The sequence below is a fragment of the Musa acuminata genome, chromosome BXJ2-3 (genome assembly GCF_036884655.1).
Source record: "Musa acuminata AAA Group cultivar baxijiao chromosome BXJ2-3, Cavendish_Baxijiao_AAA, whole genome shotgun sequence".
Classification (NCBI taxonomy): domain Eukaryota; kingdom Viridiplantae; phylum Streptophyta; class Magnoliopsida; order Zingiberales; family Musaceae; genus Musa; species Musa acuminata.
In genome coordinates, this window is record NC_088340.1 from 8252213 (window position 1) to 8277774 (window position 25562).

Consider the following 25562-nt stretch of genomic DNA (forward strand, 5'->3'; position numbering starts at 1 on the left):
TGAAAGAATTTGCTTGCATGAACATGCATATACCCTTGTCCAAATGTAACTTAGAGAAAAAAACCTGATGGAGTAACAAAAGAAGGAATCAAACTTGCAGTGGAGATAACAGCAAAAATTTGAACTTGAATTTGAGAGATATCTCATGACTGTGTATACGAAGGAGCTCCTGAAACAACCTAAAATCCTTCCAAACACTAACCTCCCTATTACAATCTCCTGTGTTGTACATGAAGATTTAATTACATGAATCAAGCTCCTTTCTGCATTCACCTCTCTCCCACTCATCCTTCTATACAAGAATAAATACTTATTTGAAGAATATAAGTAAAGCTATCGTATAAATGTGTATATTCGCCAGCTGCATCAAAACGACATCTGCAACGTGCTAACCTCTTTGGTTCTTTTCTCCTCCATGGAAGCAAACCATGGGCAGCATTCCCATCATTCGGTCCAATAATTAACTTCTTGTTAAATGATTTAAATCAATGGCATTCTTGGAAAGTTGCAAAATAGAATGGTGTCTTGACAACAGATTCATGAAATCCATGGTTTATCCGGCTGTGGGAAGCACTCTTCGGGATTTGCATAGAAGTAGTCCTCTTCCTTGGGCTTGTCAGGAATCATCACTCTCCTCACAGGGTTTCCCATGCGATTAGCATGTGTTTCCTTAACTGATGAAGAGAATTCATCCCAACTAAGAGTACCATTATTGTACTGATCTATCAGATCAACTAGGAGTTTTCTGTCCAATAAGATCGTCTTCCGAAAACCCAAGTACCTGAAAGTATGCATAATAATTACAGGTCTTAATTCCCAAGTATCTGGAACTTGCAACATGGTTTTGTATATCAATTAGTATTGAACATGTTGACCTAGTAGGAGTTGGTTTATCCACCAACATTGTTAAACTGAAAAGCAACATCACCAGATAATTTTATAAATAACAGTAGTAAAGTATAATGTACAGTACCTTCGATGACCTTCGACAACTTTAGCCATGTTACCATCATATGTAGGAACAAAGATATCACTCTCCAATGAAACCAGGTAATCTAATGCTGCCATTTGCGATGAATGGTTCTGAAAGTATCTAAGATCAGAAGGTCCCAATAAAGTTTCCTTTTTTACCTATTAATACAGACAAGCAATATATCAGACAAAAAATAAAATTACAAGCAGGAACAATTAGAGATGACTAACTGTAGCTAATACTGACCACTTTTGGATAAGTAGCAGACAGAGCAGCCATTCTCCTTTCTCCACCATAAATCTCTCCAGCTGCAATATATATTTGGATACTGCGATCGACATCCAGAGCCCTCAACACCAAGGTGGTTTCTTCTGGCGTTAAAGGACAGAGACCATCTCTTCTTTTCATGTCAGAGTCGATGACTTTCTCTTTCCACCAGGGATAAGCATATCTATATCCAAAAGGAAAGAGCCACTCAGAGCCGACATGATGATCTTTATGAATCCAATGTCAAGAGCAAGACAAAAGGACATTCAAACAGGATGTTCTTTTTGTACCTCATTCTTGTCAATTCTTCTGTTTCCTCGCTCGTGCAACCTTGAGTACATCCAGAGAAGGCCAACATGTCCATTTCATATCGTAAATGGAGAACAAGAAAAGGGCCTTTCTGTCGCAGAATTCTAATTATTCTTCTGCCCAATTCTTCAATTTGAGGAGTGAATCTAAGAGAAGCATAATTTACTCTGCAGCGTAATTTTTGTATCTCTAATGGCAGACCATTATTAGCAAGCCGAGCATCTGTTCTATTCAAATGCACAACCTTGTGCTTCCGTATCAAAGGAAGAATCTGGTTTCAAGACAGGGAGACTATCAGCTTTTCTACTGAGAAGATCATACATCAATTCATTTGTTTTCATTATCCTCACAGAGGCATACCAACCTGATTTTGGTAATAAGAGACATCAGACCAGCTAACAGGTGGCATCGAATAAGACATCCCAAGCTCAACCCTTGTTTTCAACCTAGGTGGCAATTCCTTCAATATCCGGACCTCATCTCTCAAAGAGGTGATAAAATGATCAACATCAAATATATCTTGAAATTCACTGTCATAAAAGAAATTCTGTTATTCTTGCAAAAAGAATGAATAGTAAACTACAGCATTTTATTATACAAATTAACTCATCAACATGTTAAACCCTGATCGTTAAGAAATTTAAACTGAAAATAAAAACATACCTAGGGTCATTCCAAAAGGAGGTTTTGTCCAATTCTGGTACTATGAGTGTCACATTTAAAAATCTCGCAATAGCAACCATGTCACAGATCTGAAGGAAAAAATTGTAATATGAGAATCTACGCACAATCACTTTCACTAGCAAAGAAGAAAAGATGATATACGCTTAAATTTCTCAATTGAACTATTGAGAATTTCATGAAGTCTTACTGCTGCTCGCATTTGATTAAGCCCACCATTGCATGAAACCATCAGGTATCCATTATTTCTGTAGATTCCTAAAGACAGGTACGTACATAATTTGGATGAGAAAACAGTAATATTGACAAACTGGCAAACGATGTAATTAAACCAGTCATCGTAAAATAGATGATAATTTGGGCAACTATAGTGCTGCATAAAAATGAAAACCATACTTGTTTATACCTGAACTTGATTAAGTGCTAGATGCAGCAGAGATAAGAAAGATTAAGCTAGAGAAGGATAACAACATTAGATAAAACATATTTCTAATGGATATTATAAAACAGGTCTTGAATTATGAAACAGGTATTATAAATTCAGCACCCAAGAAGCTGAATTTATGGGATAATGTTACATGCTGATTTGGAGGTTTATGCCTTATATATGAACTGACGAAAAAACAGGAATCACATGGCCAACTTAAAAGCTAATGGTACACCACTTAGTCCTCAATTAATTGCTAATAATCAAACATAGTAAATTTTCAAGTCTGCTTAAGAACAATGTATAATTTTATTTCTCTTTTTGTTGGCAAACAAACTTGAATAGCAGTTAGTGAATTCTAGGCAATTATCACTGAAAAAAAGAAGCCTCATAAATTAAATCATAAATTCTATATAATACAAAGAGGATTTTTAAAAGGACAATTAGAATTTATACAACTCAAAGACGTCCACAATTTAGCATAAAGCAGGCAAAAAATTGTGATCCATCATAAGTAATATTCATAATTCTCAAATCAAAAATCAATTTCTTGGTCACAGATTGTAAAAGAAATAAATGATATAGAGGGTCCAAAAAACAAAACAATACGATCAACAGATCTTAAATTACATGACAAGCAACAAAAAAAATTGCATGACGAGCCGAAAAAACTCACTTTTGGGTGGCAGAACAATTTTCTCGACGTCAATCAGAGAGGATTGTTTCTCCGTGAGCGGCGAATCTGAGGAGGTGAAGCAAGAAGGCCACCCCTTCAAGACCTTCGGCCCCCATATCTCGCCTATCGCCATGAGCTGGAGGACGCATGTCCACAGTAATACAATCGTCGTCACCCGGATCATCCAAAGTTTCATCTTTGGCCTTGACACCATCGGGCTCTTCAGCTTCTCCGCCCTCGAATCGCTTCCCTCCGTTTTCAGATCAATCTGCCTCTTTCCCAAGTAGTCAGATCTTGTTGTCCTTTCTAAGCGGCACATCCCTTAAATCCGAGGAACTCTGCCTCCCATACATGAAAAGAGAATCCTTAAATTTGATTTCTTACCATACCAAGCCTCAAACCTTCGAGATCTCTAAAGCCAACACGGGATTTTTGCGACCAAATAAAATAAATAAAATGAAATCTGCCTTTTCCACTCAATGCAGCTTGATACAACGAATCGGACTCCTTAAACGCCTCGAATTCTATTAGAAAAGGCGATGTCTCCACCAAAAAAAATTTGTTTTTTATACACATGAAATAAATCCAGCTCAAACACCGATGCTAACCTTACATACCGCCAAACAAATTGCCAAAAATCCCACCTTTCTACCTCTTTAGCCCACCTCTCCCACAGCTTTCTTCTCCGATTAGGAAAACAAGGGTGGCACCTGAGTTCTTCGCAATTTCGAGCCACTCACACCGTCAATTACTTGCAAGAAGACCCTCGCAACTCCGTGTTTTTCTACGGGTTCATGATCCAAGGGCCAAGTTCGGTGATTTAGAAGATAATTAGGAAGGAGAAATCAAAGGTGGGCGGCGATTTCACGAGGGAGGGGGAGAGAGAGAGAATGAAGAGAGAGAGAGAGAGAGAGAGAGAGAGATGGGCGGACATTAGCTGAGGGGGCGTCGGTGGCATATAATATAATATACGTATACGTCTTTCGCCGGTACTCCTCAACCACGGTTAAGTCCTAACCCTCGGCCGTCGAATGCGGCGCACCAATTATTGCCTGCCAGCTCACCTACTCCCGGGTCCCCCCTGCATTTTAACGCGTGAAGAGAGCAGTGCGTGATCGTGCACACACCACCATGCGATCGCATCGTGATGGACGGGCGTGATCTCGCGGCGGCGATTTATGTGGGGGCGCCGTGCGAAGTGGAGACGGGGATGACCGTTTGATTCTCCCGTGAGGGGCGTCCGCGTCCAGTTAGCGGTCGTACCGTTAGTCCACGACGGCGCCGTGTCAGAACGGTCCACCGAATCACAGGATGTCATGTCACACTGTAATCTTCCCTCTCCACCACCTCCTCCTCCTCTCTCTCTCTCTCTCTCTCCTTATTGAAGCACCGTAGAAGATAATTATTGTATGAACGTGAATGTGCTCATACTTCCAAATAAATAAATAAATAAATAAAATTTCGAAATTAAAAAATCTATTGAGATAGATTTTGTAAGGAAAAATAAATCCTAATAAATTATACCAACACATTAATTGTCAAATCGATGGAATAATATCGCAAGAGTAATCTGATTACACCAAACGAAGTTGGAATTGAAAAGGGCATTTGACCAAATTAAAGAATTAATCCAAGCGAGAGAGGCACATCGGGGTTGGTGGACTCGGCAGCCCATAGGAAAAGTATTAGAAATGTCCAAACAGTCGATCATGATTGAGACATGCAGATCATCGACTCGTCGGGGACTTTGAGATTCTCGAACGAAGGGGCATGAGATGTGATCGCAGAGGATCAGATTGAAAGAGCGGAGCAGTTGGACGGTCGAGATCTTTCATACACCCTCCCGTGTGGTCCTCGACATGCTGCACCGCGGGTGGGTCATTTCACGCGCTAAAATCTTGTCATCATGAGAAAAGATTGTATGAAGACAACATTACGTATGTTCGTACTTAGCATGCATGCTATTTAGGTCTCCCATCCTTGTCATTTATGTAGGATACGAGCTCAAGATCATGATCCTTCCATTTGAGCTAAATGGCATGCCTCGGCCATTCAAAGAGGTCACATCGGATTAGCTACTTTTAAATCTGTTGCGACCTATTAAATGACCGGCAGGTATGATCGTGAAATGCAAGAGAAAGAGAAAAAAGATAATCATGCTTAATCAAAACAAAGCAAAGTTATGATGACAAAACACACCATCATTAACAATTTCAGGTCAAATGACACTCATATGGGGAATTAATTTTTAGATTCGAGCTTTACTTGTATGGTAAAGAAGCAATCTTGGTGATCTTTCACCAAACGTACAAGCTGCAGTAAGATTGGTAATAGAATGAGCTACCAACCAACACTAAATGAGTCTGAACCTAACAAAGACAAGATTCATTGCATCATGCACAGAGAAGAGAAGGACGGTGGATTTGCCCCTGCAGAGATGGAGGAACTGTCCCAGTGTTTCCTTTGGCTCATGCACCACCCACCGGTTTCAACAGGAGAAGGTACCGAGATGGGCCTGTGGATGTTCATGCAGCGCTCGTCTTCCAACTCATTATGGCTCTCCTCCACGACGGGGAGATTCTTCTGCACTAGGGGTGCTGCTTCACCATCCCTGCAGGTTCCATGGGTAATTGACGGTACATTGCTTCAGTGGCCAGCCCATCTGCCATGAATGACAACAGGACGATTAAATCTGCAGCTCGTACTGCAGAGCTGCTCGGTTAAACTCGGTGACACCAAAGTTCGATTTGATGGGGAAATGCTCAAGCTGGAAATACTACTCGAGAAAAAAAGAAGACGGATATTATCACATCAAATTTGATGCAAAAAGACAATCGATTGAGGGGGAAGAAGTGCTGCAGTCAATGATGATCTCCTCAGCCAACAAACTCCATGGTGAGATAGATGCATCGTTTTGTGTGTTCCAATCAGCACATTCACATGATTCTCTTGTTTTCTTCCAAGGTGTGCTCGAAAGAAGAAAGCCTATTTATCCCACTTTAACTGGTGAAGTTGGGAAACAGCATGGATTATGATCGACCGATGCAGAAAATTGTGGCTTCTTCTTGTCCTATAATTGGTGTTTTATGGACCACATACAAGAGAAGAAGAAATCAAAGGAAAAAAGCACAAGGAAAAGAGAGTACAACTCAATTGGATTCTCCGAGTGCAAAAAAATATAAGCATGAAAGTTTCTTCAAGTAGATCTTTCTTTCACACATCCAATATTCAAACAGCATCAGTCTCGGAAGTTTCCATTGCAAGTTTTTCTCGGTGCCCAACTTGCATGGACTGTCGGAAATTTCCAAGAAATACAGCACCGAATTCCACAGAGAAATCAGAAAAGACAACATGCTTAGCTCCATTTTCCTGGTTCAGAGATTTCTGGAATTGGCATCTTGAAGAAGTCAGAGAAGTTACCTTCTCCGAGCAACAAATAAATCTTACATAATTTTGGGATGAGTGAGATTTTTGTTCATATGTTGTGAAGCCACTACTAATCCAAGTCGCATCAAATTCTGCTTTCAAATAACAGGAAAAGGAGAACGAAGCCACTCGATTTCTTCTTTTCTTTTTCTCTCTTGCAAAGATGAAGCCATAATGTGACTGATTTAAAATGCAAAAGCCGACGCTCTCAAGATCTCAAAATGATTTCATTGCAGCGAATGTACTTAGATTCACCCATTAAATCATAAGGACTAATCTAAGAAGCAAAAAACCATAAATACAGACGAATTTCACACCAAAACCAAAAACATTGCTAACCTTTTATTCAAAACCCCACAACATGTTACTATGAAAGAAACCAGACTTCAAATACATATAAACAGTTTTCATTGGAATACAGACAACTTACCTATTAGAAGAAAACATTAAAAAAAAGATTTTTTTATTTATTAATATTATTAATTAATTAATTTCATTCTTATTATCATCATCATCATCATATTATTATTATTATTATTAGCCGCAACAGTAAGCCTAGAAAGAAGAGGAGGAGGAGGAGGAGGAAGAGGATTCTCAAGAAAATCTAATGTCTTATAATTTGTAATATAATAATTATTAATTTTAAATCAAAAGAATATAGTACTCTAACTTTCTTTTTCAATCGTAAAATATAAAAAAAAATCTTTTTTTGTTCCGTTAAGCATAGAAACAAATAGTTTTCTTAATTGGATGATATAAATAATCATTAAGAGGAAATCAATCATCATCTCAATAATTTTGTGTAAGTGTTAGTCCAACTCCATCTCAATCTCATTCTATAGTTTTGGCTATGAGTGTCCCAAAATTAATTCTTCATTTCCTTCTCCTTAGTCTTCATTTTTTAATAGGTAAAAATGATGCAAAAGATGGGAAGAGTGGATCAAATTTAATTAAAAAATAATGCAAAAAGATTTAGATTGATTTTAAAAGTGCATAAAGATGGGTTTATTATTGTTTTCATGAAAAATATAAAAGGTGCCACAAAATGTCAAATGTTCCAAGTTCAGTGGCCTCTTCGAATCAATTTGGTTTCAGGAGGACAGTAACTGATCTTTTAAGAAGTTGGTTGAAGTCCCAACTACAAAGATTTCCATATAATATGTCATATCATTGTCACCTTTGCAACCTCACGTCCATCTAAAGCAACTAAAGTTGGTAAACTATTCAAGAAAAATAAAGAATAATGAAAATCATGTTTTTTTTCTTTCAATTATAATATATTTACACAGACTATATATATATATCAAGAGTAATAATCAATATCACTTTATTAAAAACCTAAATTCTAAGAATTTATTAAAACTCATTTATTATTCAAGACAAAAATCAAGCAAATAGTTATTGACTCAATTATGATGTATGAGTGAGGTTATAGGCCAATTGTTTTACTAAAATTGTTTTACTAGCATATATCGAATACCTAATGGAGAAATTATATCATACTTTCAATAGTAGATGAAGTGATGTCCTTCCCCTACTAAGATTAGAACGTGTTCCTCGTAACAACGGATAGAAAAATTATTTACCTATCACATCTGATGACCCACTAATCTTAAAAAAAATCTCCTTACCTATCCTCTATAAAGAAAACATAATCATCTCATAACATGATATATCGATTTCATGATGAAATAATCTCATTAAGACATCTAATATTAAATATCCTTTAAATATTAATAATATCAAAGAACATACATTAATTAGCTCAATTGATATGAACCTTTGCTAAATTATGATTTAGGTAAATCATAATTGACTTCTAAGCTTTATTTATACTATTTTAAATCACCTTAGATTAATCCAATTTAGACTTGATTAGGTTTAATTTGAGTCAAATGGGTTTGAATCGATCAAATTTATTCAGAATCATTTTGAACCAGCCTGAATTGGTCAAGTAATCTAGATTAGCCTAAACTAGGTTGACTTATATGAGTTCCAAGTTAGGCTAGAGATGATGGCTGTGTGGGCTAAAGCATCTACCTATGAGTTCCAAGTTAGGCTAAACCAAGCCTGCGATTTGGTTTGAGCTTAGCCTCATAATTGAATTTGACTCAAATGAATACAACTTGGGTTGATCGAGTCCAATCGACAACCTCACTCGGGTTCGACTCGATCAACCCTCTTGTATTCAATTTGATTTCAAATCTTTTTTGTTTTTATAGCATCAATATTCAGTTAAATTAAAATAGAACATGTATATTACCATCGAATGGTTAAATCATGATAAAATTATAACATGATTAAATGGTTATAGATGAATTCAATTATATCATAATAAAATTTACTAAAAATTAGTATTTAAATTAATCAACTAGCATTATATGAACATAAAAATATCGATTAATAAGTCCAATAATCTAAAATAATTTAGCAATAAGCATGCATATAAGTATTTTTTTTCTTTTTAATATATATTTTAAAATTTTTGAATCATTAAAGATCATAATATTAAAATCTGAATATAATTTTGAATTAAACACAAAAGAACATATTTAAATTTAATCTAAATAAATAAAAATTTAGAAAACTGAAAAAAATAAAAATAAAAATTTTATTTTCAAAAACTACCAAAAACCTATAGTGAGACTCCACTCCTTCTTCCTCCCACCACCAATACGAGGGAGAGGGATCCCCAAGATAAGCCATCCCCAATGGGTAAGAAATATATTATTTTCATAATTTATTTATTTATTTATATTTTCTTTTAATACGCTTACTAAATTATCACAAACAAATATTCAATAAAAAATATTCATTTCCTAAAATCTAACAATAAAATTTACAAATCAACTAATTAGGTCATGATAGGGAAAAATATGGTAAAATTCTATAGGTTTCTCTCTCATGACTTTTCTGAGTCATGCAAAAAAAAAAAAAGCATAAAATTTCCTCAAAAACTACAAGTTGAAGAATATTGTATTTGGCAACCGTGTATATCACCAAGTAAACTACTTTTACATGTGTGAGATCCTCGCAGCAGATTCTTGGATGAAGCTGTAATTTTTTTTGATGATTTTTGCCTTGACATTTGAATGTTTTTATATGTGATAACACAAGCTATTTGTATGTGATAAGGTCATTTACTCCCAGAGGAGTATAGGAACTAAGGATTTATAAGTTCCTCGTATCTTCCTTACCCACAATGGTGTTTTTTAGAGCTCACATATTTCGAAATGATAAAATTGTATGGGTACACCCATTGTTCGCTTCCTACGGGCCGTATCAATGGTCCCTAAGTATGCAACGCTTTAAGCTCTTGTCGATGAAAATGTCAAACACTAAGGTTATCTCTATTGTATATGTTGGAAAGTTATCTTGAACCTATACCATCGTAAGTTCATCACAAGTTACTACATTTTGTTATAGTAAAAACCAATATTTCCTATAACAAAATATTTCCTGGCTTAATCCTTTACAAAAATCAAATATAATGGTTGATAATTTAGTGGTAAACTATGAAGATAAATGGAAAGATTTAGGACTGCACCTCTTAACAAGTACACTCATATAAAATGGTCCTGGAGATTGATAACTGGAAGAACTAATTATTTCACTCTTGATGTCCGTCCATTAATTTCAGTTGATGATACAGCTAGCAAATCCAGAGTTTGTCCCCCATGGACTCATCTGTGATGCTTATGTGATGTACTGATGTTAGAGGAGAAGAGTACAAGATAGATCGTTGATCATACTCATGTGCCAAATGTACCAAGTGCAGTCGACCTGTTTTTATCGGTTACCGGTTCTTCCAGCTGGTCTGATGTAAAAGATAAGCAGGAAGGAGCTTTAATTTCCTCTACCACACCCAAGCATGTACATATTTCCTACAAGTATCGTTTCTTTTTACATCCTAGTTTAGCATCACCTTGTGTTGTCTTTCATGGCCGCTCAACATTTGTGTCAGCCACTGGTTCCCACCTACAAGGTGAAAAGAACAACTCATTGCTGTCATGATGTGTGGACTGACAAGAAAACATGGTGATCTGACGACTGTGGGTTAATCTGTGGAAGGAGTAATCATATGCAAACATTGTTTTGGATTGTGCCTGGCAATCTGTCAACCTAATGGTGAGTGCAATCTCGGCTTCATACAGTGCTTTCATTGTACCTGAAATGGATGCATGGGATAGGACTGGATGCAGTTGGAAGTATCTGTACATATGTTGTGTTTGTAGAAGACAACTTGATTTGTGTCGCTTTGTGCATCACTTTCATGAGAATTCAGTGGCTTGGCTGTATATGATTCACTAATCTTGCGTGCTATGTAGAGAAAAGAACCATAGAGAGAATAACTTAAAGGAACTAAGCGTCAGAGCAGCTGTTGGAAGCTAAGTTTACGTCCAGTGGTTTGCATAATGACATGGGAGAAATCAGATCTAGAACAAGAGAAAGCAACAACTCAAGGTTCGCTGTGTGCATGTCTTGGGATGTGCAGAGGGCCTTGGCATCACGTGGATTTCTAGATATTGGAAACATGATACCGCATGTGTACCTACAGTCAATCACATTCTGTGGATTTGTGAGTTTATGTAGAGTTACAGACAAATGAAACCCTACAGGTCTTCATCAACCTAGTTAGAGTTACAGACTAATTAATCTGACCTTTGTGCTCAACTGCAGCTTTTAGTTCAGCAGTCCAAATTTCTGTATTCTGCCACTGTTTTCATTGTTTCTTCCACATAAACACACTGTTGAAGCTGCTGTTCTAAGTTTACTTTTTATCACATGGTTTACGCATTTTAACCCAACAGCAGTAGATGCATCACCCATTTATTGTCATTCTGTTGGTGGGACAGCAGGATAAGAACTGATGCTAGGATGAGAATAATGCAACCTGGCAGGATGTCTACTCTTACGGACATGTAACCATGCAGGTCAGCTTCACACGAAGCTGGGGGAGCTCCCTTGGCTAAACATTTGGACTTCTTTGGGGTCCACAGCAATTCAATGTCAAAAGCTTTCTTTCTCCTGAGTTCAAGGATCCTTATCTAAAACATTGTGACTGCCAGGTTCCACCCACTACAATTATCCCATATATATATATATATATATATATGTAATTTCTGGGGATTATTTCACATGATATCAGGCAATGACAAACTATGTAGATCACTTGAATCCTGAACATTAGTGGGAGAAAAAAGGTGAAGGACATGTTATATTATCTTCTCAATGAACATGTTTGAAGTGGATCAAAGTGAGGACTCCAAACAGTGAACACCACATACATGAGAAGCTAAGGTTCTTTGATTGCTTCCTATGATTTCTGTTGCACCACCTACATAGGCCTCCTTGAGCTGACCTGTTTTAATGCTGGTGTGTTGATTCTGTACATTTATTTCTTCCTATAATGCAAGAAACATTGAGTGAGAAAGGTGAATGCTGGTGATGGAAGGGTGAAATAGACATCCACCAACAATTGCAGCTCAGCTAGAACAGGAGGGTGAGGATCGGGCAGATGACACTTTCATGGGGTACTGCAATGGCATTATCTTTCTGCTTTCCCCACGACAGGGACTGCCCGTGGATGGAGGGCAAATGCTCTCTCTCTCTCTCTCTCTCTCTATATATATATATATATATATATAGAGAGAGAGAGAGAGAGAGAGAGAGAGAGAGAGAGAGAGAGAGAGAGAGAGAGGATTTGAGTGACATCAAATTCCAAATTCTACCATACATTGTCAATGGACACATCACAAGCACTGCCTCTTTTAAGCATATCTTTCACAGCCTTCCACCTCTCTCTCTACCCACCAAACTCTCCACCGTCCCATGTGCTGCCCCGTGTGGCAAGACAACTGCCCATGCTTGACATACAGTGGGAGCATTTATCCTCCTCTCCATATTGACTTGATCTTATTGCACCATTTGTAATGGCAGATTTCTGTCACACATACATATATGTATGTGTGTGTGTAACCAATCTTGTGTAACTTGTGAAACCAATCTTTCTACTTTAATCATACATCTGATGCCTGTTGCATGGATACTTAATTGAGATGCAAGACCACTGGGAGTTGTTTTTCCATGATGGCAACCAGTTGTTCTCCTTCATGCTAAAGAAATTGCGACACTATCTCCCATGCAAGCGTTCTTGGCCATTAAACTTGAGGTAGCAAAACTTGCGACAACACCAAACCTTCAACTTAGGGTTTCTACACCCAGTAATTAAGCTGCTCAATGCAGCAGCACTAAGAGTGGATGACAAAGGAGCTAAATGCACTTAAATCATTGCACTTTTCTTTATCCTCTTTTTTCTTAAACAAACACGCAGGAATGCGGACCAACTTGTGACATTAATGAGGTTTAAGTAGTTGGGAAACAGCTTCTGAAGGATCTGTGTCTGAAACTTTCCCAGGGGAAGAGGGCAGTCGACCATTGGAGCAAACCTCATCAATCAGGATGGCACAGTACTGTTTTGAGCTACTAGTGTAGATCTTTGAATCATATATATCGACCTGAGGAAGCAACTAATGGACTGCATTTGAGTCAAGAGTTGTGCTTGTTGTATATCAGTCTGCTAGCCTGGATGACATGATATTACACACAACCTATGCAAACTCTAAGAGTTATCTATCTAAAGAATCAAGTGACAAAGCCTTCTCCATGCTATATAAATTGTAACAATGTATATAACTTTATGCAAACTCTAGAAACCCATGCACATTTCATTATACCCATGCATTTCCATTGTTTTATATCGATTTTTCATGGTGTAAAAATGATTTCTATGCTCTTAGTAATTCAAATCAAATCAAATCTTGCTTCATTCATACTCATCATCTGATATGTGAACTAGACGAGTGAACTACCACATAACTTCACCTGGGTGTGGTAAGTATCAAAGAATCAGAACAGACAACAAACAGTAGTCCTACGACATATGGAAGCGAGCAGCACAGCAATATCTACGAGGTGGGAGAGAGGGAAGCAGTCTTCCTACGCTACGTGGGCCTGTCCCTTGGCGGCATCCTAAACCCCATGCAGGAAGGGAAGTGAGCAGTAGTTCGTGAGGTCTCGTCCTCTTCGTGTCAGAGAAGGCGTACGAGGGGCAGCCAGCCATCGTCCCGTCGTCCTCTTACGTGGGTCGACCGCGGCCTCGAGACGAGGAGATGAGCACAGCAGAGGCGGAGGATGACAGGGTGAGCTGCCGGTGGGGGCGACGACAACGCCATCAGACGGCTCTTCTTCCCAGCCCTGTCGTGTAGTGAGCAGTAGAAGCAGTACCCGTGAACAGGGCGAGGAATAATTACGAGGGAGTCGGACAGGAGGTACGGGCTCCTCTTCTACTGTACTGCACGTCCTTTTATACGTCACGGGCGATCGATCATCCGAGAGGGTCGCAACATAATTTACGGAGCCAATTATTATGATGTGCCCAAATCTTGGCAGAACTGGAAGAAGATTGTTGACGCTAAAATGGACAGCGCTGTGGATCTGATGATGGGAGTAATAACACGGTGAGTTGGGGCCACTGCGGTAAATCCAAGAACGGAAGATATTTGCGCAGTGGCCAAGCGATAACTCTTACCACCTCCTCCTGATAATATAACACCATCCCTAGCCATACAAAACGAGACTTTGCAGAAGAAGAACTAGTGGCTACTGCCTCTCTCTCTCCCTCTCTCTCTCTCTCTCTCTCACACACACACACACACACACACACATCTTCCGGAACGTGGAACGCCTTCGCCTCCCCTTCCCCTTTGAACCACAGGAGAAGATAGCAGAGTCTTCTTGAAGAGCTCACGCCTTCCGTTGCTCTCCCGCGAAATGCAGGACTTCCATCCTTTACCCGGTCGCGTCTTCTGTGGCGGCGGAAGAGCTGGGGCCGAGCTACGCCGCCTCGTGGGATACCCTGGGCCGGCCGTGGTGCAGCAGCAGCCGGTGAAGTGCCCACGCTGCGAATCCACCAACACCAAGTTCTGCTACTACAACAACTACAACCTCTCGCAGCCCCGCCACTTCTGCAGGTCCTGCCGCCGCTACTGGACCAAGGGCGGCGTCCTCCGCAACGTCCCCGTCGGCGGTGGCTGCCGCAAGTCCAAGCGCCCCTCCTCCTCTTCCTCCAAATCCTCCTCCAAGCCACCCCCCGCCGCGGCCGATAAGGAGCACCAACGCCGCCGCCTCCCCTCCTCCGCCTCCCGGTGTAGCAGCGAGAGTACCAACCTCACGGTCGCCACCACCTTCGCGGCGCCGTTCCCCGGTCAGGCGCTCCTCAACTCCCAGATCTCCATCTCCAACCCCAACCCTCCGTTCGAATCACCCTTACAAGTGGATCCTCCTCTCTGCCCGGCGCCGGAGATCTTCCCGGATCCTGCCGCGGGTACCGTCACGGCAGCCCCGGCGGAAGTGATCAGGCTGGAATTCATAGGTCAAACGGCCACCTCGGCCCCCAGGTCGATCAGCGGCGGCGGCGGGCTCGCCGCGCTAGATTGGTCCGGGCCGGTGGATCCCACGCTCTTCGATCTCACCACCACCGTCGATCCTACGGCGTACTGGAATCAGAGCCATTGGGCGGACGCCGACCCCACCATCTATCTGCCTTAGTCCCTTCATCAACGGAATCAACTTCGCTGCCCGAATCTTAATGCACATATATTTCTTTTCTCTCTTTTTTTTTTATTATTCTTGTGATGATGTTTTTTTTGTTTTTGGGGGGTTTGAATGTTTAAATTGAGCCTTTGGTTGATAAAACGACGGTTTTCGGCTGCAACAATGGCAAGAGATATTTATGGAAGGAGGAAATGTAAGGGTGTGATTTTTTTTATGTATGCAAATGCTTAATATATATGTATTCCAATATTGGTTTGGGTGTTATTTTTAAGGAAAAGTTACATAAATATCTAAAAAGTGAGTTTCTATATATATATATATATATTATTTTTAATTATAAAAACAAATATTATTACGATTAATCCCCATCTTATAGTTATACAGATCCTTAAATTTTTTTATACTTAAAATATTAGTTTAATAATAATGCAATACTTATCGATGATTTAAAATCATATCCGACATATTTAAACATATAGAATAGTAATTTAGTTATAAGATAACAAATTTATTAATTAAAGATTAAGGGGTTATGATAGTTTAATATATTCATTTACCAGTTTGATCGATAAAAATTTTGTTAAAATTAAAATCTATTCTCACCATTTACTTACTCTTTCTACAATGGAAATAAAAAATCACGAGTTTGATGGTGATGTACGAGACTCACTTAGAATAATACTCTTTTTTAAGTGATGTATGAGGCTCACTTAGAATAGATAGGCACATAAATTTTTGAATGTGATGACTATATATAAAGGACCTTGGAATATAATCGCAAGAGATCAAAACATGCATGCCTTCATCGTTTACCCTTAATCAACTAGTTAACCTAATCATACATAAATGAGTCATGTGGATCCAAATCAAATTTTTATAGGAGTTTTTGGATGCTTAGTGACTTTTGTTTACAAAGGAAAGGTCCTGTGAAAGACTTTAGTGCGTGCAATAAGTCTTTTTCCCCACAAAACGGTGGATATTTTATTTATATTTGCATCGGATTAATGGATTGAAAATAACAAGAGATTTTCTTTTAAATACAAGATATGAAAGATCGATATTATTTTATTTGGCCATTTCAATATGAAACCACAAACTGACCTTTCACATGATATAAGCAATCTTCCATGAAAGAAACACAAGCACAGGTATCGGAATGCTAACCAGGAAATCATACAACAGTAGTTGTGTACTAACCCACTATAGTTTAACTTCCTGTCTTCCTCTTACTGGCAAAGGATACATAAAGGAACTTAGTAGAAACACAAGTAACGTTGACACAGATGACAACTGACAGGCTGAAGGATTATGAGTTAATGTAAAGATCAATGCAATTGCAAATTTCACTTTCTATAAGAAAAGTGAACACAAATGAGAGAGATCAGCAACTCATTGAACACAAAAACACATGCAAGCTCTGAGACCCTAATTCATATTACAAGTGACGAGCTTGAACCATACGCAACTCTCACAAAGGATTGTGTAAATTGCAAATGCAAAATATGATATTTTATTACGAACAAACAAATATTACCTATATCTCTTGTTACATAAAATTAATCCAAAATGCCAATGCCACAACCTATTGAGCTTCTGTAGAATCGATACACATGCTGGAGAGAAATTGGTAAAGGAAAAAACAACAAAAAAAGGTAAAGATTGATTGAACATTGAGGTATAAAGCGTCAGTTAGGTATAAGGGAACAAACTCGGAGAAAGAGCCTAATAGATATATCTTCAAAATTTACAGCAAATAAGACTCATCCTCCATCGTCGCGACTTCCTTGCTTTGGCCATTTTCACTGGACTGGTATTCCACTCTGTTTGTAAACTACATTTCGTAAAAAAAGGTTATTAATATCTTGAAATTATTAGAAAGGATACAACAGCAACAACAAAACTGTTGTTCTTTGTATATATGTTGTTTTTTAACTATCCTATAATACATTGCTGATCTAATAACTATTTTACAAAAGTTTTCATTTAATTTCACCCAATATTAGAAAAATGTTAGAAAAGGATCATAACACTAAATTGAGAACTGATAATAGGCAAAATAACCTAATCTCCTGGAGTTATCCGGATATCTTGCAAAAATTATTTTGTTTAGTGATTAAGGACAAGTTGTAAGAACAAAAATCTCGCGAGGGTTCAAAGCTTCAAGATCTGCATCAAAAAAATGATGGGAACTATTTTATATACACACTCCATAGCTTCCACTTAAGCCCAAATCCCATGAAATAGTTTCTCCCAGGACTTCAAATCATCTTTAATTTCCTCCTAGGCTTCCATTACACCAGATAGCAGTCCTACATCTGAAAGATTGCTAAAGGTCCTTTCAGCTTGTTTTCTCTTAGGGAAGATTTTACACAAGATCAGATACCCTAAGCTTTTTAGAGGGTGCAATTTTGCTGATATTTGTTTTCTCCGATTAAAAATGGAGAGTTAGTGATGTCTACTTCTAGCTACCAAAGATTTCTCATCCAATGGGGTTAGAACCAAATTTTCAACTAATGTAGCTATTCAAAAGCAATAAATAGCACCAGATGATAAGAAATATTAAATTTAGTTGTAAAAAGAAATCACATGAAAGTCATTTACTGAAGCAGAGGCATTTATTAGACTAATACTGTAGGTGCTCTAGTGCAGACTAGAAGTTAATCAAGTATATTAGCTAAAAGGACACAAATTTTAGCTGACACAGATCATCAAGTCAACAAGTATCAAAGGCATGATAACTAATCTTGGAGCAGTCGAGCATATTAAGTACAAAATAATGTATCGTTGGCAATCCAAAAGTATAAATGTTGGCCAACGTGTGTGCAATATGTTGTACGAACAAAATATGCAGCAATACATATATTGTATTTGCATATTACAACTAGCATTTTCATGATGAATGTTTCTGTGGGAAGTCAAAACAGCCAGGAATTAGATAGCATAGATGTTTTATTAACAAAATTACCAATGACATATTAGTCTAGATGGGAAACTTGTATGTTTATAATTTTTATCAGTAACATCCAGATAAGATACCATCCACATATTTTCTTCAAATGGTTTCACCCATCTTAGGACATTTTACAAGCTTTAACAAAAATTTATCAATTAATACCAACTATCAGCAAAAAAGTTGTTTCAGAAAGAAATTGTCCTCCAGACAGGTGTACACTAACCCTACTGCTACTAATGATGTATGATTCTCAATGGTCAATTAAAAGAGAAAATTTTTGGATTCTTGAGATATCAGCCTTCCATTTTTAATTTCTCCAACGGCATGGAATGCATGTGTGAGCAAACATAGGATAAAGCCCTTTGTTTCATCCCATGATAAACACCCAAATAAAATATCAAGAAGAATATCACTCTTTATGTGGGGAATATTCATTCATAGCAAATGGGGTACAGCACTGGAAGATAATGACCCACATATCTCGAACTAAAACCAGACCATCCAAAAGACTAAGGTTTATTGTAACTTAGCTTCTCCACTATTAGAGATAAATGATTTAAACATAATAAATACCTCCAATATCTTCCTCATTTAAACATCTAACGAAAACAATTTCTATATAAACCACAAGTGAAAGGAAAAGTCACCAAGTTTTAGATGTTGAACAAGAAACTTTCTTTTACTAACTTTTCTACAAACTATGCCAATACGACTACAAGTGTGATTGGAGAGAGCATAATCAGTATGTTTTTTTTCAACTTTACTATTTATTGGAAGTCTATATTTCTTCCCAGGAGTTCATATTAAACAATTGCATAAATGGAGTCTCATTAAACTACAATGATAATGGCTATAAAAGTATAAATAGCAACTACTGTGAATTTTTGTCAACCAAGTAATGAGAATATAATTTAAACTGCACAAGGTATTGCATTAATTCAAATATCCTCCCTAAGCATATAACATATTCAATAAATGATGATGAACAAAATGATGTAGGTAATCATAGCCACATAATGTAAAAGCTATTGATTATAAATATTCACCACTTATCAGGAAACATTTAATTACTTACAAGCTAATCGTTCTATGCATATGGCAAGTTCAAAAGATATTTCAAAGTGCCAATGGTGGAAGTTATCTTACATTGGGAAGGCAAAGGAGCGAGTACTGGTGGTGCTACTATCAGATCGCATAGAAATGTTGCCAGAGTATGCAATATGCCCTGAAGATGCTTTTGGGCCAGAAAAGTTTAGATCCCCATGAGTACTGTGATATAATAAACTTTGTGCTGGAGCTGTTGTAGCATCAGGAACTGTCATGTCAGAGACAGAACGGTTTTGAACTTGTACGAACTCTTGACTATCTCTATCTCCTCTTCTATTCTCCTTGACAGTTGTTGCTGCACCAGATTCAAATGTAGGATCAGTGACTCTAACATCCATCTCAGTATTAGCAGGATTTCCCTTGGCTGCACTGTGGTTGGACACTGTTACATCAGAAATCATGTGTGTGGTAATAGAGCACCCATCTCCCATAATCTTTGACATATCACTAGTAGAATTTTCTTTTACCACATTGCTTTTATCGGGCTCAACATCACTAAATGGCAAAGTTGTCATTGTGGAGCATGTGTCTTCGATTTTATTCTGTCATTGCAAAATATCATAATATTCTAGTTAGGTTGATCATATTCATATATCTATTGTAATGCACCACATATTGGAAGTAATGACCCATTTGGAACCTAGAAAACCAACCAAAAAGCATAAAATGAACAGTCATGACAAAGAAGTCCCAATTATAACATTGACCACACGCGAGGTAAGAAGAAAAGTGTATTGTTATAGGGCTTTAGACTTCAACTTTCAAGTAATAAACTAAAATCTTGAACTATTACCTGAAATTATATAATTATAGTTCTGTAGACCTCAACTTTAGTGTTGACACCAGCAACCATTAAATGAAACATCACATGCCAGTTCAATAATTCTAAATAACTAATAGGTTATAAATCTTTTACCCTCAGATCAACATTAGACTCAATGTAGAGTAAAAATTAATAAGCACTATGTTAACACAATTTTCTTCTATTTTTTAAACATAATTTTGTCCATAAGATGCATAATCCTTAAGTTTTTTCCTCTGCAGCCAGGATGTCAATTGTCCATCTACAAACTGCATATAGACGAACTCTTTTAAGACAAAAAAAGAAAAAAAATTGTTGCTTGAGTACCTGCTCAATGTTCGCTTCATCAATACAGTGTCTCCGATCACTACTGAAGTCAAAACTCGTTGGAACTACATGATTGTGATCTGTCTCGGACTCTCCTGCTGAGAGCAATAATTCTGAACTCAACTTCAGAACGGAACTATTACTTTTAACTTGGTCAGCTGTGTTCGGTTTCTCTCCAGCTACAGATAAGCTCCAAGAATAGTTTTGTTCCTCAACAACCTTATCAACTGCTGAGATGAACTTTGAATCTTGTGTGGCGGGTGCAGCATTATCTGTCATTTGTCCATTCACATCACTGTTCATATTTATCATTGAAAAAGACATCTCACTGACCTCTTTATTTTCTAACAGAACTTTCTCAAGAGAGGATGAACCTTCCTCTATGCACATGTCTTTCACAACTGAGCATGTGTCATCTTTGGAGAAAATTATTATCTCAATGGGTTTAACTTTTGTAACAGATTTTTCTGGGTATAATTTTTCTTCTTCTTCAACTGATCCAGTACTGCCTGCTGGATTACGAAGCAAAGCATCTGTAAATTCGGGATCGAACTGATTTCTATTAATTGAAGCTTCATTATCCATGAAACTAGTTGGAGTCGACTATATCTTCAGGCTCAATTTTACATAGAGTTGCTTTAAGATCATCTGTCACTTCACATGTAGCCTCACTGTCTGGCTTCAACAAATGAAACTCATTGTCATGGTGTCTCATGACATTGATCAGAAGCACATGTTCTGCAGAAGTATACGAATGGGGTGATTCAACATCTGAGAAGCAAGCACAGAATTCAAGTAGTAGACATAAAGACAAAATTTATTTGAGGCAAACAAGAAAGAGAGAAAGAGAGAGATGCAGAGAAAGAATCATAAGGATGCAAGTCTCTGCATGATTATCAGTTTTATGCAACATAAGAACAAGTACTGAGAAAGAAGCTACTGACTTCAAAAAAGCTAACAGAATCTAGAAACCATTAACTACAGAGCTCAATATTGCATTTTACTCATCTTTTCCCATAGGCAAACCTTTTAACAGTATTTCCTATTTATTTAAGTAGATAAGGATGCGATAAGCAACTTTGAGCCTAGAAAATTATTTTAATTTATTAGCAACAAATTAATGATTGCATCCTTGAATCAGAGAGGATCAAGGATAAAAAATGTAACCAACAGAGATAACATATCATATTGAAAAACTTGTTGTCCTTCTTCAAAAGGCTGGTATAAAAAGATAAGCACATTTATTCAAGGTTTGACGTACTAAAGCATACCGCTCGATACGGAGAGTACGTACCAATCCGATAGAGGACCGGTACAGATGATACATCTGTACACTGTAGTGTATCATATGTCAGTACACTCGGTACAGCTCGGTACGTACCATACCGACAGCTGGTTGGTACACTGGTACGGATCGATAATGCGAACCATGCCTTTATGTATGATATCCTGTGATTCCAAAGAGCAAAGACATCTAGGAAATACTTCATGCTCAAGCTATAGGGAAATAAGAACATGAAAAAAGAACATGATTAATAAAATTCCACACAACTCTGCAAAACTGCATATGTATAAGATTCAGTAACTAGACATCTGAAGTTGATGATATAGGTATATAGATTAAAGATTTGTGTGAGATCTTGATATAGCATCAAGGGAGAATTCTTTTTAGGAGGATTTGTGTGAGAGCACCAACCACAGTACCAAACATACTATAAACCTGAAGAGTTGACTATTCTTAATCAAAAATCGGCTTCCACAATGAACAACAAAGCATCAAATTTGAATCTTTCACATAAAACAGTTCTATTAAAAGCTTACAGGCCTTAGATGCTGTTTTCTAATAATATTAAATCCATGTATTGACCACAGGTCCGATAATAAGAACCTCATCGGAAAGACTTGACAAATTCTCCCACAAATTCACCACTAAACAAGATATATATGACCAATCAATTCAAGAAAAGTATATCATTTCTGAACTCAGAGCAGACGAAAGGAACAAACATTAAAAAAGCTAAAAGCTAAAAGTAATCTCTCTTTTGTTTTCGTTTACTGCCAGATGCTTTGACTTTCATCAAGTTTTTTCTCCTAAACCTCAAAGAACCAAAACTTACGAAATCCCAATATCAAAAGATCCACAAAGATCTACAACCATGTCCAGAAGCCCTCAGATCCACAAAGGAAATAGAAGCTCTTAGAGGAACACAAAAGTAGGAAGATCATAGGAGAAAGTACCTCAACATTTCATGCCTCTTCTGCTTCCTCCAGAACGAAAGATCAGAGTTTCTAGAGATATCAGCCAAAAGAGGATCCAAGAGGTGGTAACCAGGCATTAAACCAACATATACATGAGCAACTAATCCAATCCCAGATACCGAGCCCTTGAATCTCTCAAAAGTGGAAGCAAAAAAAAGGCTTTTGTCGTGTTTATGCAAGCAGCAGACAAATGGAGCTGGAGGTGGTGGTGGTGGGAGGATGGCATTTGATTAATCCTTTTGGATGGTGGCTATTTGTCATCCCTTTTAAAGTCAAAGGAGAGAGTGATAGATTATGAGAGAGAGAGAGAGAGAGAGAGCGAGAGAGAGTGATTAACGAGATGGGTAGATTAATATATGTATGTAACAGCAACAAAACAAATTTTGCCCGAATTCGAATGAGACGCAGAGGTAAGGTTAGGGTTATCAATATAAAATCATTTAAAAGAAAACCAAACAAATTCGGTAAAATAATTGGGGAAAAAGACCCGGAAGAAAGGGTACATGAAGGAACTCAACTTCGGATTTAAAGATTAGATCTCAGGAGCGAGATTTGGGGAGATTTTTAGTTCAGTTTAAAATAGAATTTAGACCAAAATCTTTCTGCCCCGTTGCAGAATTGATCAAAGAGAAATCTTATACTCACTCTACCTCCAGAAAAATCCCAGATGGAACAGGAAAAGAGAAGTAAAATTTTCTGATTAGTTTTCCACTCCAAGATCAAAGATTTACTCTCGTCACTGATCCAACCATGAATATCTTCCAAGAAACGAAAAAAATTAGCTCGGCCTACAGAAATAAATACCACACGAAAAACCAAATTCTAGACTTTGGTAGAGAAGAAAACCAATGGGACAAGCTACGAAACCTATATACTGACAAGCTATGATTTGCTATCCTACCTTCTTGTTGAGGTGCGAGGAACAAATCCCTAATCGTCAGATGCAAGCATGCGGTCGAGTAAAAGGATAAACGAACGAAAAGCTTCATTCTTTTTCTTATATATATATATTTATATATATATATATAATAGTGGTGATTTGTATTAATTAAGTGGTCCGCCGCTATGCGCCAGGTTACGGATCCAATGTCTCGAACAGCGGAAGCACCCAAAAAGTCATCTTTTGACTGGACAGAAATGTGGACCCCAGTTTTCACTGAGGAATAGGAAGGATGACTATGGTGTCCAGTGCGACGGCCGTGACACACGAGCATACAATCAATGACCTGTCCGGAATAATAGGCCCCTCACGTCAAGTCGACTTATGCATCCAGTCCAAGGTAAATTGTAAATCTTCACTTGCAATTTCACGAAAACACCGAATGGGACCATGGTGATTGCTTCTTGGATCACATTACGCGAGAGTGACTCGGAAGTGACGCAACACATGCTCTCATTCTTATGATTAATCACCACCCAACATAAATAAATCCTCATTTTGATTGAAAGCTAAAAAAGCTCATAACTCTGTAAACTTATCTCCCTCAAAAGTTAGGACTCTCTCTCTCTCTCTCTCTCTCTCTCTCTCTCTCTCTCTCTCTCTCTCTCTCTCTGCATAATGTATGGATAAAAAGAGATGATCGCTGAGCACCAAAGCAAGCACTCATGAAAGCATGCCACATTCCATGATTCTTGTGAAGACAACTGCAACATCACATACTACTCAACTCCACAAGTCAAACCTAAACTTTTAACTATTTAATGAGCTAATGCATTCAATTTAATGGACACATATGATGGATTCAATAGATGACAGATTTGTTACGAACTAAAGTGGTGCCTTCTTCATATTTCTGACACAAGAGGCGATTACTTTGACTGGAAAACCATGTGCCTGATGAGTTTAATAAGTCTGAAGTCAGGTTTGTCTTGATTAAGATCATAACACAAGCACTAATCATGTTGTCCACAAGTCCCCAATCATATGACATAATCAAGTTTTAAGTCTACGCTGCTACACAAAATCCAAAGAATGAGAATTCCCAAGAGACACCAGAGAGTTCTGTCCTGCTCTTCTTACTAATAAAATAATCTAAGGATCCAACCTGTGTCACTCTTGTGATTATTTTATGTCTTCTGATGGATTGCTTGCACCCCACTGAACTATATATTTTGGCATTTGTACCTCTCTGGACCAGCTGCCTTGAAAGTGCCAAAGAGGGCAGATGAAGCTAAGGAATTCAGTGAGTTGCAGTTTACTATCTTGAGTGACATCAAAATACAAGAGGAGAGACCTACGAATTTAGTTTTTGACCTCCTATTATGAGATTATATCAACTACAAGTTTTAACCCGCTACAGTTTCTGATGTGAATGACACCCAACTGGATTTTAAGCCTTTTCAGACACAGATACCTCACCATCAATTGATTCCAACTACAACCATCTGTTTGTGTTATCATTGTTTGAGGAGGGAAAGTCTGCATGCTGTACTTTGACTAAAAAGTGGGTCAGCAAGTAACGGCTATGAGTTACAAGAATGGCTTACACTCTGTTCTAGAAGCTGTTCCTCTCCCCTCATCCTTCCTGGTCAAGGTGGTCTCAGCTTATATTCATTGTGTGTATGTGATGATAAAAATGCTCTTGGCCACAATTTTGGGACTTACCTGAGAAAAAAATTGATGCTGATTAGAACATTTAGGGTATGAGACTAAATAATATATTTTAAGGCAAAACATTATGTAGATATATCATCTTCAAAAGGTAGAAAGCTAATTAACCACCACCTTCATGGAAACCA

General features: G+C 37.8%; 3 protein-coding genes across 8 annotated transcripts; 1 reads left to right on the forward strand and 2 right to left on the reverse strand.

Moving 5' to 3' along the window:
* Positions 1-106: 106 nt before the first annotated feature.
* Positions 107-4252, reverse strand: LOC103977855 (rhamnogalacturonan I rhamnosyltransferase 1). The gene is made up of 8 exons (XM_009393497.3): positions 3334-4252; positions 2421-2488; positions 2213-2301; positions 1914-2079; positions 1531-1820; positions 1220-1424; positions 974-1131; positions 107-781 (listed from the first exon to the last, which is right to left on the reverse strand). The coding sequence occupies exons 1-8, from the start codon at positions 3650-3652 to the stop codon at positions 538-540; spliced, it is 1539 nt and encodes a 512-aa protein (XP_009391772.2). The 5' UTR covers positions 3653-4252; the 3' UTR covers positions 107-537.
* A 10134-nt stretch (positions 4253-14386) lies between these two features.
* LOC103977856 (dof zinc finger protein 4-like) lies at positions 14387-15639 on the forward strand. The gene has a single exon (XM_009393498.3). It carries the CDS (start codon positions 14593-14595, stop codon positions 15367-15369), a length of 777 nt encoding a protein of 258 aa, XP_009391773.2. The 5' UTR covers positions 14387-14592; the 3' UTR covers positions 15370-15639.
* A 1230-nt stretch (positions 15640-16869) lies between these two features.
* Positions 16870-23810, reverse strand: LOC103977857 (uncharacterized). Of its 6 annotated transcripts, none has more exons than XM_065098849.1 (5): positions 23725-23740; positions 21859-22013; positions 20565-21302; positions 19475-19977; positions 16870-17206 (listed from the first exon to the last, which is right to left on the reverse strand). In XM_065098849.1, exons 3-5 carry the CDS (start codon positions 21147-21149, stop codon positions 17113-17115), a joined length of 1182 nt encoding a protein of 393 aa, XP_064954921.1. In that variant the 5' UTR covers positions 21150-21302; positions 21859-22013; positions 23725-23740; the 3' UTR covers positions 16870-17112. The 6 variants fall into 6 exon arrangements, with proteins under 6 accessions (XP_064954921.1, XP_064954920.1, XP_064954919.1 ...); XM_065098848.1 differs by lacking the exon at positions 23725-23740 and adding an exon at positions 22803-23688; XM_065098847.1 differs by lacking the exon at positions 23725-23740 and adding an exon at positions 22803-23688 and having other exon boundaries at positions 21859-22061.
* Between the last annotated feature and the right edge of the window lie 1752 nt (positions 23811-25562).

What these genes read in the sequence shown, in the direction of transcription:
- LOC103977855 (XM_009393497.3), bottom strand. Translation starts at nt 3,652, where the DNA reads ATGTGCCGCTTAGAAAGGACAACAAGATCTGACTACTTGGGAAAGAGG. An exon ending in AATTGTTCTGCCACCCAAAA is followed by an intron (nt 2,489 to 3,333) that starts GTGAGTTTTTTC and finishes ACCTGTCTTTAG; the next exon opens with GAATCTACAGAAATAATGGA. An exon ending in GTTGTCGAAGGTCATCGAAG is followed by an intron (nt 782 to 973) that starts GTACTGTACATT and finishes GCATACTTTCAG; the next exon opens with GTACTTGGGTTTTCGGAAGA.
- LOC103977856 (XM_009393498.3), top strand. Translation starts at nt 14,593, where the DNA reads ATGCAGGACTTCCATCCTTTACCCGGTCGCGTCTTCTGTGGCGGCGGA.
- LOC103977857 (XM_009393502.3), bottom strand. Translation starts at nt 21,149, where the DNA reads ATGGATAATGAAGCTTCAATTAATAGAAATCAGTTCGATCCCGAATTT. An exon ending in ATGAAGCGAACATTGAGCAG is followed by an intron (nt 19,978 to 20,564) that starts GTACTCAAGCAA and finishes TTGCAATGACAG; the next exon opens with AATAAAATCGAAGACACATG. An exon ending in CGCTCCTTTGCCTTCCCAAT is followed by an intron (nt 17,207 to 19,474) that starts GTAAGATAACTT and finishes TACGAAATGTAG; the next exon opens with TTTACAAACAGAGTGGAATA.